Consider the following 16,457-nt stretch of genomic DNA (forward strand, 5'->3'; position numbering starts at 1 on the left):
ATGGGCTCAGGACCACTTCAGAAAGCCATTGTCAGTAACTACAAATTGGGAACAGGTGGGTGCCCTGATTGGGTATGAAAGCAGCTTCCTCGTCACAAACAAGGATGTGACGAGGGTCACCACTTTGTCAACAAATGCGTGAGAAAATTGTTTAAGAACAACATTTCTCAAACAGCTATTGCAAGGAATTTAGGGTTTTCACCATCCACGGTCTGTAATATCATCAAAAGTTTCAATCACAGCACGTAAGCGACGATATTACGGACCTTTTATCCCTCAGGCGGTACTGCATCAAAAAGCGACATCAGTGTGTAAATGATATCACCACATGGGCTCAGGACCACTTCAGAAAGCCATTGTCAGTAGCTACAAATTGGGAACAGGTGGGTGCCCTGATTGGGTATAAAAGCAGCTTCCTCGTCACAAAGAAGGATGTGACGAGGGTCACCACTTTGTCAACAAATGCGTGAGAAAATTGTTTAAGAACAACATTTCTCAAACAACTATTGCAAGGTATTTAGGGTTTTCACCATCTACGGTCTGTAATATCAAAAGTTTCAATCACTGCACGTAAGCGACGATATTACGGACCTTTTATCCCTCAGGCGGGACTGCATCAAAAAGCGACATCAGTGTGTAAAGTATATCACCACATGGGCTCAGGACCACTTCAGAAAGCCATTGTCAGTAACTACAATTGGTTGCTACATCTGTAAGTGCAAGTTAAAACTCTACTAGGCAAAGCGAAAGCCATTTGTCAACAACACCCGGAAACGCCGCCGGCTTCGCTGGGCCCCAGCTTATCTAAGATGGACCGATGCAAAGTGGAAAATTGTTCTGTGGTCTGACGAGTCCACATTTCAAATCGTTTTTGGAAATTGTGGACGTCGTGTCCTCCGGAACAAAGAGGAAAAGAACCATCCGGATTGTTCTTGGTGCAAAGTTAAAAAGCCAGCATCTGTAATGGTATGGCGGTGTATTAGTGCCCAAGGCATGGGTAACTTACACATCTGTGAAGGCACCATTAATACTGAAAGGTACATACAGGTTTCGGAGCAACATATGTTGTCATCCAAGCAACGTTATCATGGACGCCCCTGCTTATTTCAGCAAAACGTGTTACAACAGCGTGGCTTCATAGTAAAAAAATGCAGGTACTAGACTGGCCTGCCTGTAGTCCAGACCTGTCTCACATTGAAAATGTGTGGCGCATTATGAAGCCTAAATTAGCACAACTTAAGCTGTACATCAAGCAAGAATGGGAAATAATTCCACCTGAAAAGCTTCAAAACTTGGTCTTATTAGTTCCCAAACTTTTACTGAGTGTTGTTAAAAGGAAAGGCCATGTAACACAGTGGTAAAAATGCTAAAAAAAAAAAAAAAATGAAGTTTCTCAGTGTGAACATTAAATATCTTGTCTTCGCAGTCTATTCAATTGAATATAAGTTGAAAAGGATTTGCAAATCATTGTATTCAGTTTTTATTTACCATTTACACAACGTGGGGTTTTGCACCTTCTGCAGTCGACTGGATAAACACATTGAACGTCATCATTTAAGGAATATGGTAATATTTGGTCTTCTCTCACCAGAATCTGAAATGTCATCCCAGTAGGGGGCGTCAAACTCGTAATCGGCCTTGAGGATCTGCTCGAAGAGCTTGGAGTCGTTCTCGTCGTAGAAAGGAGGGTAGCCGCAAAGCCTGGAGGGACGGACGACAACACATGCAGTCGTGGTCAAAAGTTGACATACGCTTGTAAAGAACATGATGTCATGGCTGTCTTGGGCCGTTTGGCCACAATACCCAGCAACATGTTTGGAGGAGAAAAAGGAACACCATGCCTACTGTCAACCATGGTGGTGGTAGTATTATGCTCTGGGCCTGTTTTGCTGCCAATAGAACTTGACAAAATTGGTGCAGTCCAGCTAAATGTGTTGGGTTTTCTGACATGGACTGGTTTCTTCAGCATTGTCCACACGTTTAAGTCAGGACTTTGGGAAGGCCATTCTAAAAACCTTCATTCGAGCCTTATTTAGACATTCCGTTACCACTTTTGACGTGTGTTTGGGGGTCATTGTCTTGTTGGAACACCCAACTGCGCCCAAGAACTAACCTCCGGGCTGATGAGTTTAGATTGTCCTGAAGAATTTGGCGGTAATCCTCCTTTTTCATTGTCCCATTTACTCTCTGAAAAGCACCAGTTCCATTGGCAGCAAAATAAACCCAGAGCATAATACTACCACCACCATGCTTTACGGTAGGAATGGTGTTCCTGGGATTAAAAAGGCCTCATCTTTTTTCCTCCAAACATATTGCTTGGTATTGTGGCCAAGTGTCAAAAGATGGAGCTAACTGTTTTATTGACATTTAGACTTTACTTAAACGGCTTTCCCAAAGTCCTGACTTAAACGTGTGGACAAGACCCAACCTCTTGACTGATGAGTTTAGGTTGTCCTGAAGAATTTGGGAGGTAATTTTCCTTTTTCATTGTCCCATTTTACTCTCTGTAAAGCACCGGTTCCAATGACAGCAAAACAGGCCCAGAGCATAATACTACCACCACCATGCTTTACGGTAGGGGTGGTGTTCCTGGGATTAAAAAAGCCTCACCTTTTTTCCTCCAAATATATTGTTGGGTATTGACGCCAAGTGTCAAAATATGGAGCTAACTGTTTTAATGACATTCAGACTTTACTTAAACGGCCTTCTCAAAGTCCTGACTTAGACGTGCGCCCAAGACCCAACATCCCGGTCGATGATTTTAGGTTGTCCTGAAGAATTTGGAGGTAATCCTCCTTTTTCATTGTCCCATTTACTCTCTGAAAAGCACCGGTTCCAATGACAGCAAAACAGGCCCAGAGCATAATACTACCACCACCATGTTTTACGGTAGGCTTGGTGTTCCTAGGATTAAAAAGGCCTCACCTTTTTTCCTCCAAATATATTGTTGGGTATTGACGCCAAGTGTCAAAATATGGAGCTAACTGTTTTAATGACATTCAGACTTTACTTAAACGGCCTTCTCAAAGTCCTGACTTAGACGTGCGCCCAAGACCCAACATCCCGGTCGATGATTTTAGGTTGTCCTGAAGAATTTGGAGGTAATCCTCCTTTTTCATTGTCCCATTTACTCTCTGAAAAGCACCGGTTCCAATGACAGCAAAACAGGCCCAGAGCATAATACTACCACCACCATGTTTTACGGTAGGCTTGGTGTTCCTAGGATTAAAAAGGCCTCACCTTTTTTCCTCCAAATATATTGTTGGGTATTGACGCCAAGTGTCAAAAGATGGAGCTAACTGTTTTATTGACATTGAGACTTTACTTAAACGGCCTTCCAAAAGTCCTGACTTAAACGTGTAAGACCCAATCTCCGGGCTGATGAGTTTAGGTTGTCCTGAAGAATTTGGGAGGTAATCCTCCTTTTTCATTGTCCCATTTACTCTCTGAAAAGCACCGGTTCCAATAACAGCAAAACAGGCCCAGAGCATAATACTACCACCACCATGCTTTACGGTAGGGGTGGTGTTCCTGGGATTAAAAAAGCCTCACCTTTTTTCCTCCAAATATATTGTTGGGTATTGACGCCAAGTGTCAAAAGATGGAGCTAACTGTTTTAATGACATTCAGACTTTACTTAAACGGCCTTCTCAAAGTCCTGACTTAGACGTGCGCCCAAGACCCAACATCCCGGTCGATGATTTTAGGTTGTCCTGAAGAATTTGGAGGTAATCCTCCTTTTTCATTGTCCCATTTACTCTCTGAAAAGCACCGGTTCCAATGACAGCAAAACAGGCCCAGAGCATAATACTACCACCACCATGTTTTACGGTAGGCTTGGTGTTCCTAGGATTAAAAAGGCCTCACCGTTTTTCCTCCAAATATATTGTTGGGTATTGACGCCAAGTGTCAAAAGATGGAGCTAACTGTTTTATTGACATTGAGATTTTACTTAAACGGCCTTCCAAAAGTCCTGACTTAAACGTGTAAGACCCAATCTCCGGGCTGATGAGTTTAGGTTGTCCTGAAGAATTTGGGAGGTAATCCTCCTTTTTCATTGTCCCATTTACTCTCTGAAAAGCACCGGTTCCAATAACAGCAAAACAGGCCCAGAGCATAATTCTACCACCACCATGCTTGACAATAGGTGTGGTGCTCCTGGGATTAAAAAGGCCTCACCTTTCCTCCTCCAAACATATTGCTGGGTATTGTGGCCAAATGTCAAAAGATGGAGTTAACTGTTTTATTGACATTGAGACTTTACTTAAACGGCCTTCCAAAAGTCCTGACTTAAACGTGTAAGACCCAATCTCCGGGCTGATGAGTTTAGGTTGTCCTGAAGAATTTGGGAGGTAATCCTCCTTTTTCATTGTCCCATTTACTCTCTGAAAAGCACCGGTTCCAATAACAGCAAAACAGGCCCAGAGCATAATACTACCACCACCATGCTTGACGATAGGTGTGGTGCTCCTGGGATTAAAAAGGCCTCAACCTTTCCTCCTCCAAACATATTGCTGGGTGTCGTGGCCAAAACAGCTCCATTTTTGTTTCATCATTACATCACATGAACAAAGATTTAGGAAATGTAGGGTTATTTTATTTGAACTTTGCAAAATTATCTGCCAATAGAACAAGAACATTTGGCTTGTCAAGACTTTCCAAAACAAGTAAAAATAACGCTTTGGCTGCTGTCCCCGCGATAAGCATTAGCTAGCTTAACAAATATTTCACACGAGGGCAAAGCACAACTAATGTTAATATTATTCAAATATTGTGTCACTGGGGCGTTTATGCCATTTAGAAAAAACAAAAAAAACGTCTAACTCTCTGTGTGAGCACACGGCGGCCTTCTTAGAAATGTTTTTCAGCGCAGCGGTTCTTTGAAGGCTAATAAAATCAAAACCGGACCATTGATTGTCTTTACCGTAGCATAAAAAGTGCAGATGGCCTTAAAACGCCAGAACAGTCAGGCACCATATGTAAGTACCCAAAATAAAGAATGTCGGACGGTTGTTTTTACGATATGCAGGCAAACGACAACTTTAAAACATACCGGCTTAGCAAAGGCACCTGGCAGCCGTCTTGGTATAGACCAGGGGTCACCAACACGGTGCCCGCGGACGCCAGGTAGCCCGCAAGGACCAGATGGATCACCCGCTAGCTGCTTTTTAAATTTTTTTTTATTTTAATTTTATTTTTTATTGAATTTATTAATCATTCCAACAAAACATACACAACAATACCATACCAATGCAATCCAATTCCAAAACCAAACCCAACCCAGCAACATTCAAAATAGCGATAAACTGAGCAATTGAGGACACACAAACATGATGCGGTACAATCTAAAAGTAGTGAAACAAAAATGAATATCGTCAATATTAGTAACAATTTCAAAATAGCAGTGATTAAAAATCACTGTTGGTGCGTGCGCAACAGCAGCAGGGGAAAAAAAAAGAAAAAAAACATCTCCCGCACTGTGTCTGCGCACGGCGGCCATTTTTGAAATGGTTTTCAGTGCAGCGGTTCTTTGAAAGCTGATAAAATCAAAACCGTAGGAGTGATTGAAGCTATTTGAGCAACTTTTAATCAGAAGGTTTCAATCTCTCTTCTGTTGCTTATTTGAAACCGAAACGACAAACGGCGGCTTCACGGTGGCAGAGGGGTTAGTGCGTCTGCCTCACAATACGAAGCTCCTGCAGTTCTGGGTTCAAATCCAGGCTCGGGATCTTTCTGTGTGGAGTTTGCATGTTCTCCCCGTGAATGCGTGGGTTCCCTCCGGGTACTCCGGCTTCCTCCCACTTCCAAAGACATGCACCTGGGGATAGGTTGATTGGCAACACTAAATTGGCCCTAGTGTGTGAATGTGAGTGTGAATGTTGTCTGTCTATCTGTGTTGGCCCTGCGATGGGGTGGCGACTTGTCCAGGGTGTACCCCGCCTTCCGCCCGATTGTAGCTGAGATAGGCGCCAGCGCCCCCCGCGACCCCAAAAGGGAATAAGCGGTAGTAAATGGATGTATGGATGGACGACAAACGGCCTCAGGATATAATGTTTGGAAAAAAAGCGAAAACATTTTAGCCAACTTTTTTATTGAAGGGGGAATTGCAAACTTCCTGTTGATTTTAGGTGGGAGGTAAGAGTGTATGAAATATAGATCTAACTGAGACCTACGTAGGGGTTTTTGTTTCATGTTTCTACGACATTCCTACTGGAAGTTACAGACAGTTTTGTCTGTGTTTTCTTCCTAGGGGGCGCTAGAGCGCAATTTTGAGTTTTGGATCGCAATTTCTGCCAGTCCTGATGTATGTGTCAAATTTTGTGAGTTTCAAAGCATGTTAAGGGGGTCAAATTACAGCTCAGTATAATAAAGAATAATAATAAAACCTTAGAAATTCAATAGGGTCCTCTGTCTCAAAGGGACATCGGTCCCTAATTAACTAACCTTCTGAACATAATACTACCACCACCATGCCTGACAGTAGGAATGGTGTTCCTGGGATGAAAGGCCTCAACCTTTTCTCCTCCAAACATATTGCTGGGTGTCGTGGCCTAAACAGCTCCATTTTTGTTTCATCATGACATCACATGTACAAAAATAAGACCTTCTGTGGTCAGAGAGTCCATGTGTGATAGGGACAGGGAGACAGGTCATCCATTTTGATGTCACAAAGGATTTGCTGCGTTCTAATCGCATCTACTGGACTTGCACTTTGATTTTTTTCTTTTTTTTTTTTTTCTTCCAAGTTTAGACAGATCACACGGCCTGCATTCACATTAAAACAGATTATAGACTACATTAATATGAAGGAGGAAGCAAACAGTGTGTTTTAATCTGCAAACGATAAATCCAGTGGAGCGCTTTTGATTATGAAATGGTATATCAGGGGTCTCAGACACGCGGCCCGCGAGCCGTTATTTTGCGTCTCCCGCCTTAATATGAAAGTTTAATGTTAGTGCGGCCTGCCAGTTTTATATGAATGGCGCTTGACAGCGTTGTGTTATTTGGCTCCAAAATGGCTCTTTCAACGTTCTGGGTTGCCTACCCCTGCATTAGTGGAAAAGCGGCAAGCGAGTGAAAGTGACAGAGACGTTGCCATGGAGACGCGAGTTCTTACGTCGTGAAGTCACACAGTGACACCTGTCCGTCAGTAATAACAGTCCCTGATAACCCAGACCAATTCAAATTGTTAATTGTTTTTTTTTGGGTCATGACCGAAAGGATAAGATCACGGGTACAAGCGGCCGAAATGAATTTGGGGCTCTCCCTTAGAGATAGGGTGAGAAGCTCTGCCATCCGGGAGGAACTCAAAGTAAAGCCGCTGCTCCTTCACATCGAGAGGAGCCAGATGAGGTGGTTCGGGCATCTGGTCAGGATGCCACCTGAACGCCTCCCTAGGGAGGTGTTTAGGGCACGTCCAGCCGGTAGGAGGCCACGGGGAAGACCCAGGACACGTTGGGAAGACTATGTCTCCCGGCTGGCCTGGGAACGCCTCGGGATCCCCCAGGAAGAGCTAGACGAAGTGGCTGGTGAGAGGGAAGTCTGGGCTTCCCTGCTTAGGCTGCTTCCCCCGCGACCCGACCTCGGATAAGCGGAAGATGATGGATGGATGGATGGATAACTTGCGTTGCCTCACACGATGAACACTACATATTAGAGATGCGCGGATAGGCAATTCTATAATCCGCAACCGCATCACTAAAGTTGTCATCCACCCGAACCAACATTTTATCAAAACCGCAACCGCCCGCCACCCTCCCGTTGTTATATATCAGGGATCTGCAACCTTCACCACTCAAAGAGCTATTTTGACCCGTCTCACAGAGTAAAGAAGACAACGGGAGCCGCCAACATTCACGCCAATTTCTGCTGGTGCTCTTCCAGATAACGAGAATAAGGGCGTGCTGTGAATCCTTTGACTTGGATGCCTTCTACAACATGTACAAACTGTCCAGCAACATGTTGTATGCAGCTTCCGCAGACACACGTACAAGATTGAGAGGCATACTGGGTGATACAGAGCACACTGAAGGTTGCGATATAAACAATTTTAACACTGTTACTAATATGCGCCACGCTGTGAAGCCACACCAAACAAGAATGACAAACACATTTCGGGAGAACATCCTCACAGTAACACAACATAAACGCAACACAACAAATACCCAGAATCCTTTGCATCCATGACTGTTCCCGAATATATTTTACACCCCCGCGCCCCACCTTACCGACGCACGGGGGGGTGGGGGGGGTTTGGTGCTAGCGGGGTGTATAATATAGTCAGGAAGAGTCATGGATGCAAAGGATTCTGGGTATTTGTTGTGTTGCGTTTATGTTGTGTTACCATGAGGATGTTCTCCCGAAATGTGTTTGTCATTCTTGTTTTGGTGTGGCTTCACAGCGTGGCGCATATTAGTAAGAGTGTTAAAATTGTTTATATCACAACCATCAGTGTACTCTGTGTCACCCAGTATGCCTTGCAGTCGTGTGCGTGTGTCTGCGGAAGCCACATATAACATGTTGCTGGACTGGCAAGTAGATTGTACATGTTGTTGAAGGTGTCCGCTAGCAGATATCTGCGAGAACGTTTGCGGCTCCTATTGTCTTCTTTACTTTGTGACACGGGTCAAAATGGCTCTCCGAGTGGTAAAGGTTGCCGATCCCTGAACTATGTATATCAAATACTTCTGAATGGTTCAACCGCCAACCATCCGAATCTATTTAAAATCAATTTTTTCGTCATGTCACCCGTCCAACCCCCGGTTTATCCGCGGACTCCGTGGATGAGACCACAAACCACGTATCTCTACTACATATATTTCTATGTGACGCCAGATGACTTTTTTGCGCTCGCTATCTCGGTACTTTCCTGGCTATTATCCGCCGACCGCCGTGTTTCTGTAGGGAGGAAAAGCGGAATGGCTCACATTGCATAAATAACATTATTCTCCGTGCGTCGGCTAAATACAAATATATTCCGCGACCCAAAATATGTCTTTTTTCAAAGCCTGCAGTGAGGAGAAAGGTTAGTGATGTGCAAAGACAATTCCAGGAAAAGTGGGAGATGCAATATATATATATATATATATATATATATATATATATATATGGGATACAATTTGAAACGTCATTATACAACTAGTCATGCTGAGGAGTATGCAAAAAATTTTTTAGGAAATCTTTTCTGGGGGCCACTGGGAGTTGGGAAATTGTGTTAGATGTAAATATAAACGGAATACAATGATTTGCAAATCATTTTTGTAGCATATTCAGTTGAATATGCTACAAAGACAAGATATTTGATGTTTAAACTCATAAACGTTTCTTTTTTTTTTTTGCAAATAATAATTAACTTAGAATTTCATGGCTGCAACACGTGCCAAAGTAGTTGGGAAAGGGCATGTTCACCACTGTGTTACATCACCTTTTCTTTTAACAACACTCAATAAACATTAGGGAACTGAGGAAAAGAATTGTTGAAGCTTTGAAAGTGGAATTCTTTCCCATTCTTGTTTTATGTAGAGCTTCAGTCGTTCAACAGTCCGGGGTCTCCGCTGTCGTATTTTACGCTTCATAATGCGCCAGACATTTTCCATGGGAGACAGGTCTGGACTGCAGGCGGGCCGGGAAAGTACCCGCACTCTTTTTTTTACGGAGCCACGCTGTTGTAACACGTGCTAAGTGAAGCTTGGCATTGTCTTGCTGAAATAAGCAGGGGCGTCCATGAAAAAGACGGTGCTTAGATGGCAGCATATGTTGTTCCAAAACCTGCATGTACCTTACAGCATTAATGGTGCCTTCACAGATGTGTAAGTTACCCATGCCTTGGGCACTAATGCACCCCCATACCATCACAGATGCTGGCTTTTCAACTTTGTGTTTATAACAGTCTGGATGGTTCGCTTCCCCTTTGGTCCGGATGACACGATGTCGAATATTTGCAAAAAAAATTTGAAATGTGGACTCGTCAGACCACAGAAGACTTTTCCACTTTGCATCAGTCCATCTTAGATGATCTCGGGCCCAGAGAAGCCGGCGACGTTTCTGGATGTTGTTGATAAATGGCTTTTGCTTTGCATAGCAGAGCTTTAACTTGCACTTACAGATGTAGCGACCAACTGTATTTAGTGACAGTGGTTTTCTGAAGTGTTCACGGTGGCAGAGGGGTTAGTGCGTCTGCCTCACAATACGAAGTTCCTGCAGTCTTGGGTTCAAATCCAGGCTCGGGATCTTTCTGTGTGGAGTTTGCATGTTCTCCCCGTGAATGCGTGGGTTCTCTCCAGGTACTCCGGCTTCCTCCCACTTCCAAAAACATGCACCTGGGGATAGGTTGATTGGCAACACTAAATTGGCCCTAGTGTGTGAATGTGAGTGTGAATGTTGTCTGTCTATCTGTGTTGGCCCTGCGATGAGGTGGCGACTTGTCAAGGGTGTACCCCGCCTTCCGCCCGATTGTAGCTGAGATAGGCGCCAGCGCCCCCCGCGACCCCAAAAGGGAATAAGCGGTAGAAAATGGATGGATGGAAGGGTTTTCTGAAGTCTTCCTGAGCCCATGTGGTGATATCATTTAGAGATTGATGTCGGTTTTTTTTAAACAGTGGCATTGTCTTAAACAGGGATCGAAGGTCACGGTCATTCAATGTCGGTTTCCGTGGAGTGATTTCTTCAGATTCTCTGAACCTTTTGATGATATTATGGTCCGTAGATGATGAAATCCCTAAATTTCTTGCAATTGCACTTTGGGAAACGTTGTTCTTAAACTGTTTGACTATTTGCTCACGCAGTTGTGGACAAAGGGGTGTACCTCGCCCCATCCTTTCTTGTGAAAGACTGAGCACTTTATGGGAAGCTGTTTTTATACCCAATCATGGCACCCACCTGTTCCCAACTAGCCTGCACACCTGTGGGATGTTCCAAATAAGTGTTTGATGAGCATTCCTCAACTTTATCAGTATTTATTGCCACCTTTCCTAACTTTTTTGTCACATGTCGCTGGCATCAAATTCTAAAGTTAATGATTATTTGCACAAAAAAAAAACAGTTTAGGAGTTTGAACCTCAAATATGTTGTCTTTGTAGCATATTTAACTGAATATGGGTTGAAAATGATTTGCAAATCATTGTATTTTGTTTATATTTACATCTAACACATTTTCCCAACTCATATGGAAACGGGGTTTGTAATTCTAATGAGCTCCTTTCGGTAATTGGCTTGGCACCTTGCTCAGAGAGCCACGTGGCTGCTGAGGGATAAGAACGGAGAGCGTGTCATGTGTGGAGTACTTACAGAATATAAGCGATGACCCCTATGGACCAGCAGTCCACAGCTTTACTGTAGGGCTTCTGCGCCAACACCTCCGGTGCTGCAACAAAGCAAAGGAAAGGAATACACGCCGGGGCCAAAACAATGCCGTCGTGTAACTGAGGTCGGTTGCGAGCGACAGATGGTTCGGATTAACCTGCTGCCGGATTAGATCGGGGCCATGTCGTGGGCCTTGATTAGCTCCGCTGCGCAAACACGAGAGCTCACCCACGTATCCCGGAGTCCCGCAGGCGGTCGCCATCACGTCCCCGGTTCCCTCCATCTTGGACAGGCCGAAGTCGCTGATCATGATCTTTGACTCGTCGTGCGGGCTGAAGTAAAGGAGGTTCTCCGGCTGCGGAAAAAAATAAATAAATAAAAAAGTCGAAAAAGGCCAGTTAGGACTGTAATGATGAACTTTGGATACGTCCTGAGTATAGGAAAAAATTTAAAAAGTCCACTAAGAGTGGTTGAAGAAATCTTTGTTTAAAAGGATTTAATCCAGAGGTAGGGAATTATATTTTGTGAAGTGAATTATATTTATATAGCGCTTTTCTCTAGTGACTCAAAGCGCTTCACATAGTGAAACCCAATATCTAAGTTACATTTAAGTCAAAATCTAACAATATTCTCCTGACCAAAATTTCACATTCATTAGCAAATATTTTCATAAAAATGTATCATGTGATGAAATTTATGTATACAAGTTTACACATGTATCACATTTTTGCACACTTTTGGATTATAGACAAAAATAGGCCTACAAATGATTTAACCGTATTTCAAAATATAAACATTTTGAAATACATAAGATCGTGTATTGTACCTCTGAATGGACTCGTCTGTCATAGATTGTGAAGTGAAGTGAATTATATTTATATAGCGCTTTTCTCCAGTGACTCAAAGCGCTTCACATAGTGAAACCCAATATCTAAGTTACATTTAAACCAGTGTGGGTGGCACTGGGGGGCAGGTGGGTAAAGTGTCTTGCCCAAGGACACAAGGGCAGTGACTAGGATGGCGGAAGCGGGGATTGAACCTGCAACCCTCAAGTTGCTGGCACGGCCGCTCTACCAACCGAGCTATGCCGCCCCCCATCTGGCTCTTTTGATGACTGCATCTGGCTCTCAGATAATATTATCTGACATTGCTTAACACGATAAGTAATGAATAATTCCGCTGGTAATCACGATGTTAAAAATAACGTTCAAAATATAAAACATTCTCATGCATTTTAACCCATCCATCCGTTTCTCTACTGCACCTGTTCAAGAAATTCGAAGATTCAAGATTGTTTATCGTCATATGCACAGTCAGACAGACAGTTTGCCCTACAATGAAAATCTTACTTTGTTTCACAATGTTTTTAAAAATAATTAGAGACTTATTATACTCTAAAAATGATGGTTTTACTTAAAAAAATGCACGCATTTAGTTGTATTCAGTGTTAGAAAATATGATATGGCTCTCACGAAAATACATTTTAAAATATTTGGCTTTCATGGCTCTCTCAGCCAAAAAGGTTCCCGACCCCTGATTTAATCTATTATGCCGAAAATCAATCAATCAATCAATCAATCAATGTTTACTTATATAGCCCTAAATCACTAGTGTCTCAAAGGGCTGCACAAACCACTACGACATCGTCGGTAGGCCCACATAAGGGCAAGGAAAACTCACACCCAGTGGGACGTCGGTGACAATGATGACTATGAGAACCTTGGAGAGGAGGAAAGCAATGGATGTCGAGCGGGTCTAACATGATACTGTGAAAGTTCAATCCATAATGGATCCAACACAGTCGCGAGAGTCCAGTCCAAAGCGGATCCAACACAGCAGCGAGAGTCCCGTTCACAGCGGAGCCAGCAGGAAACCATACCAAGCGGAGGCGGATCAGCAGCGCAGAGATATTATGGCTCTCACGAAAATACATTTTAAAATATTTGGCTTTCATGGCTCTCTCAGCCAAAAGGTTCCCGACCCCTGATTTAATCTATTATGCCGAAAATCAATCAATCAATCAATCAATCAATCAATCAATGTTTACTTATATAGCCCTAAATCACTAGTGTCTCAAAGGGCTGCACAAACCACTACGACATCCTCTGGAATGCCCTCCCGGTAACAGTTCGAGATGCCACCTCAGTAGAAGCATTTAAGTCTCACCTTAAAACTCATTTGTATACTCTAGCCTTTAAATAGACTCCCTTTTTAGACCAGAAAATATAAACCTTTTACATCCCAGTACCTTTTTACAAAAGCAGTGAAGTTGGCACGTTGTGTAAATGGTAAATAAAAACAGAATACAAAGATTTGCAAATCCTTTTCAACTTACATTCAATTGAATAGACTGCAAAGACAAGATATTTTATGTTCAAACTAAGAAACTTCCATATTTTGTTGCATTTAATAATTAAATATTGCAAAAAAGTTGTCACAGGGGCATTTTTACCTCTGTGTTACATGGCCTTTCCTTTGAACAACACTCAGTAAACATTTGGGTACTGAAGAGACACATTTTTGAAGCTTTTCAGGCGGAATTCTTTCCCATTCTTGCTTGATGTACAGCTTAAGTTGTTCAACAGTCCGGGGTCTCCGTTGTGGTATTTTAGGCTTCGTAATGCGCCACACATTTTCAATGGGAGACAGGTCTGGACTACAGGCAGGCCAGTCTAGTACCCGTACTCTTTTACTGTGAAACCACACTGTTGTAACACGTTTTGCTGAAATAAGCAGGGGCGTCCATGATGGACGGCAAAATATGTTGCTCCAAAACCTGTATGTACCTTTCAGCATTAATGGTGCCTTCACAGATGTGTAAGTTACCCATGCCTTGGGCACTAATAAGACTAGAAGGTCTTAATCATTTTTCAGTAAAACCCCACGCGAGATATCTTGATCTTTTGTGGCGCTTTTATTATTATTGCTAACAGAATGTTGCCTTACACTTGTACATTGGGGCGGGTATAGCTCGGTTGGTAGAGCGGCCGTGCCAGCAACTTGAGGGTTGCAGGTTCAATCCCCGCTTCCGCCATCCTAGTCACTGCCGTTGTGTCCTTGGGCAAGACACTTTACCCACCTGCTCCCAGTGCCACCCACACTGGTTTAAATGTAACTTAGATATTGGGTTTCACTATGTAAAGCGCTTTGAGTCACTAGAGAAAAAGCGCTATATAAATATCATTCACTTCACTTCACTTCACTAATACACCCCCATACCATCACAGATGCTGGCTTTTTAACTTTGCGGTTAGAACAAACAATTATTTTCCTCTTTGTTCTGGAATACACAACGTCTAAAATTTCCCAAAACAATTTGAAATGTGGACTCGTCAGTTCACAGAACACTTTTCCACTTTGCATCAGTCCATCTTAGTTGAGCTCAGGCCTAGGGAGGCCGGCGGCGTATCTGGGTGTTGTTGATAAATGGCTTTTGCTGTGCATTGTAGAGTTTTAACTTGCGCTTACAGATGTAGCAACCAACTGTAGTTACTGACAGTGGTTTTCTGAAGTGTTCCTGAGCCCATGTGGTGATATCCTTTACACACTGACGTCGCTTTTTGATGCAGTTCCGCCCGAGGGATGGAAGGTCCGTAATATCATCGCTTACATGCAGTGATTTGTCCAGATTCTCTAAACCTTTTGATGATATTACGGACCGTAGATGGTAAAATCCCTAAATTCCTTGCAATAGCTCGTTGGGAAATGTTGTTCTTAAACAATTTGCTCAAGCATTTGTTCACCCGTCCTTGTTTGTGAACGACTGAGCATTTCACGGAAGCTGCTTTTACACCCAATCATGACACCCAACTGTTCCCAATTAGCCTGTTCACCTGTGAGATGTGCATTCCTCAACTTTCTCAGTCCTTTTTGCCACTTGTGCCTGCTTTATTGAAACATGTTGCAAGGCATCAAAATTCCAAATGAGCTAATATTTGCAAAAAATAACGTTTTCCAGTTTGAATGTTAAATATCTTGTCTTTGCAGTCTATTCAATTGAATATAAGTTGAAAAAGATTTGCAAATCATTGTATTCTGTTTTTTTTTTTTTTACCATTTACACGACGTGCCAATTTCAGCGGTTTGGGAGTTTGTACTTATCGCCATAAATAATGGGACGAACTTATCAACACACACCAACTAAAGAATCTCAATTTTGTGCCAATCACACCGCTGGGCGTGTGTCTTCCCTGGTCACGGTACCTTGAGGTCCCTGTGCACGATGCCCATGGCGTGGAGGTAGTTGACGGCATCCAAAACTTGCCGGATGAGGCGGCTGGCGTCCATCTCGGTGTAGAAGCCCTTCTCCACGATGCGGTCAAAGAGTTCGCCCCCGGACACCCTGTCAGAACAGCCAGGACACGCCTGATTGATTACAGCGGCCTCGTTTGCACACCACTACTCAAAAACAATTTAATACATCAGAAACTGATTACATAGGGCTGTATTTTACTTCTTTATCTCTTTTTTTCAACCAAAAATGCTTTGCTCTGATTAGGGGGTACTTGAATCAAAACAATGTTCACAGGGGGTACATCACTGAAAAAAGGTTGAGAACCACTGCACTAGAGAATGAAGGGGGCTTGAAACTCTGTTCGGTGCCACACCAACAAAAAGCCCAAGCGACTATTTCCACATCAACACCGTATAAAAAAAAATTGTCAACAACAGAAGGAGATAACGTCCGCAGTAGCGAAGGTCATATTTCCTATTATGCAGCTCATTTTTATTTGACAGTTAATGAAATATCTTGTGTGACATCATGCACAAAAGTGCACTTTATTTGTTATAAACTATTGTAGTGGCGTTCTGTACAAAAAGTGCACTTTAATTTAGTGTTTTGATATGTCATCTTAGTGACATCATGCACAAAAGTGCACTCAAGACACTTTACCCACCTGCTCCCGGTGCCAACCACACTGGTTTGAATGTAACTTAGATTTTAGGTTTCAATATGTAAAAGCGCATTGAGTCACTAGAGAAAAGCTCTATATAAATATAATTCACTTCACTTCACACAATATATATACCGTATTTCCTTGAATAGCCGCCGGGGCGCTAATTAATCTAAAAGCTCTCCTCACTCCTGGGCTTATTCAAGGCATGCGATAAAAGTAAGAAGGCGCTAATAATTTTAAAACCTCTTCTCACCCCTG

At 42.9% G+C, this 16,457-nt stretch overlaps 1 protein-coding gene across 1 annotated transcript in view; it reads right to left on the bottom strand.

The window, feature by feature from the left end:
* Positions 1–16,457, bottom strand: part of camk1db (calcium/calmodulin-dependent protein kinase 1Db) — a 101,310-nt gene that overhangs the window by 25,016 nt on the left and 59,837 nt on the right. The window contains exons 4-7 of the mRNA XM_061894277.1: positions 15,505–15,643; positions 11,530–11,656; positions 11,287–11,362; positions 1,589–1,701 (exon numbers count right to left, since the gene is read on the bottom strand). Coding sequence (XP_061750261.1) covers positions 1,589–1,701; positions 11,287–11,362; positions 11,530–11,656; positions 15,505–15,643 — 455 coding nt within the window. The remainder of the gene's footprint in view (positions 1–1,588; positions 1,702–11,286; positions 11,363–11,529; positions 11,657–15,504; positions 15,644–16,457) is intronic.

The sequence above is a fragment of the Nerophis ophidion genome, linkage group LG03 (assembly GCF_033978795.1).
Source record: "Nerophis ophidion isolate RoL-2023_Sa linkage group LG03, RoL_Noph_v1.0, whole genome shotgun sequence".
NCBI lineage: Eukaryota > Metazoa > Chordata > Actinopteri > Syngnathiformes > Syngnathidae > Nerophis > Nerophis ophidion.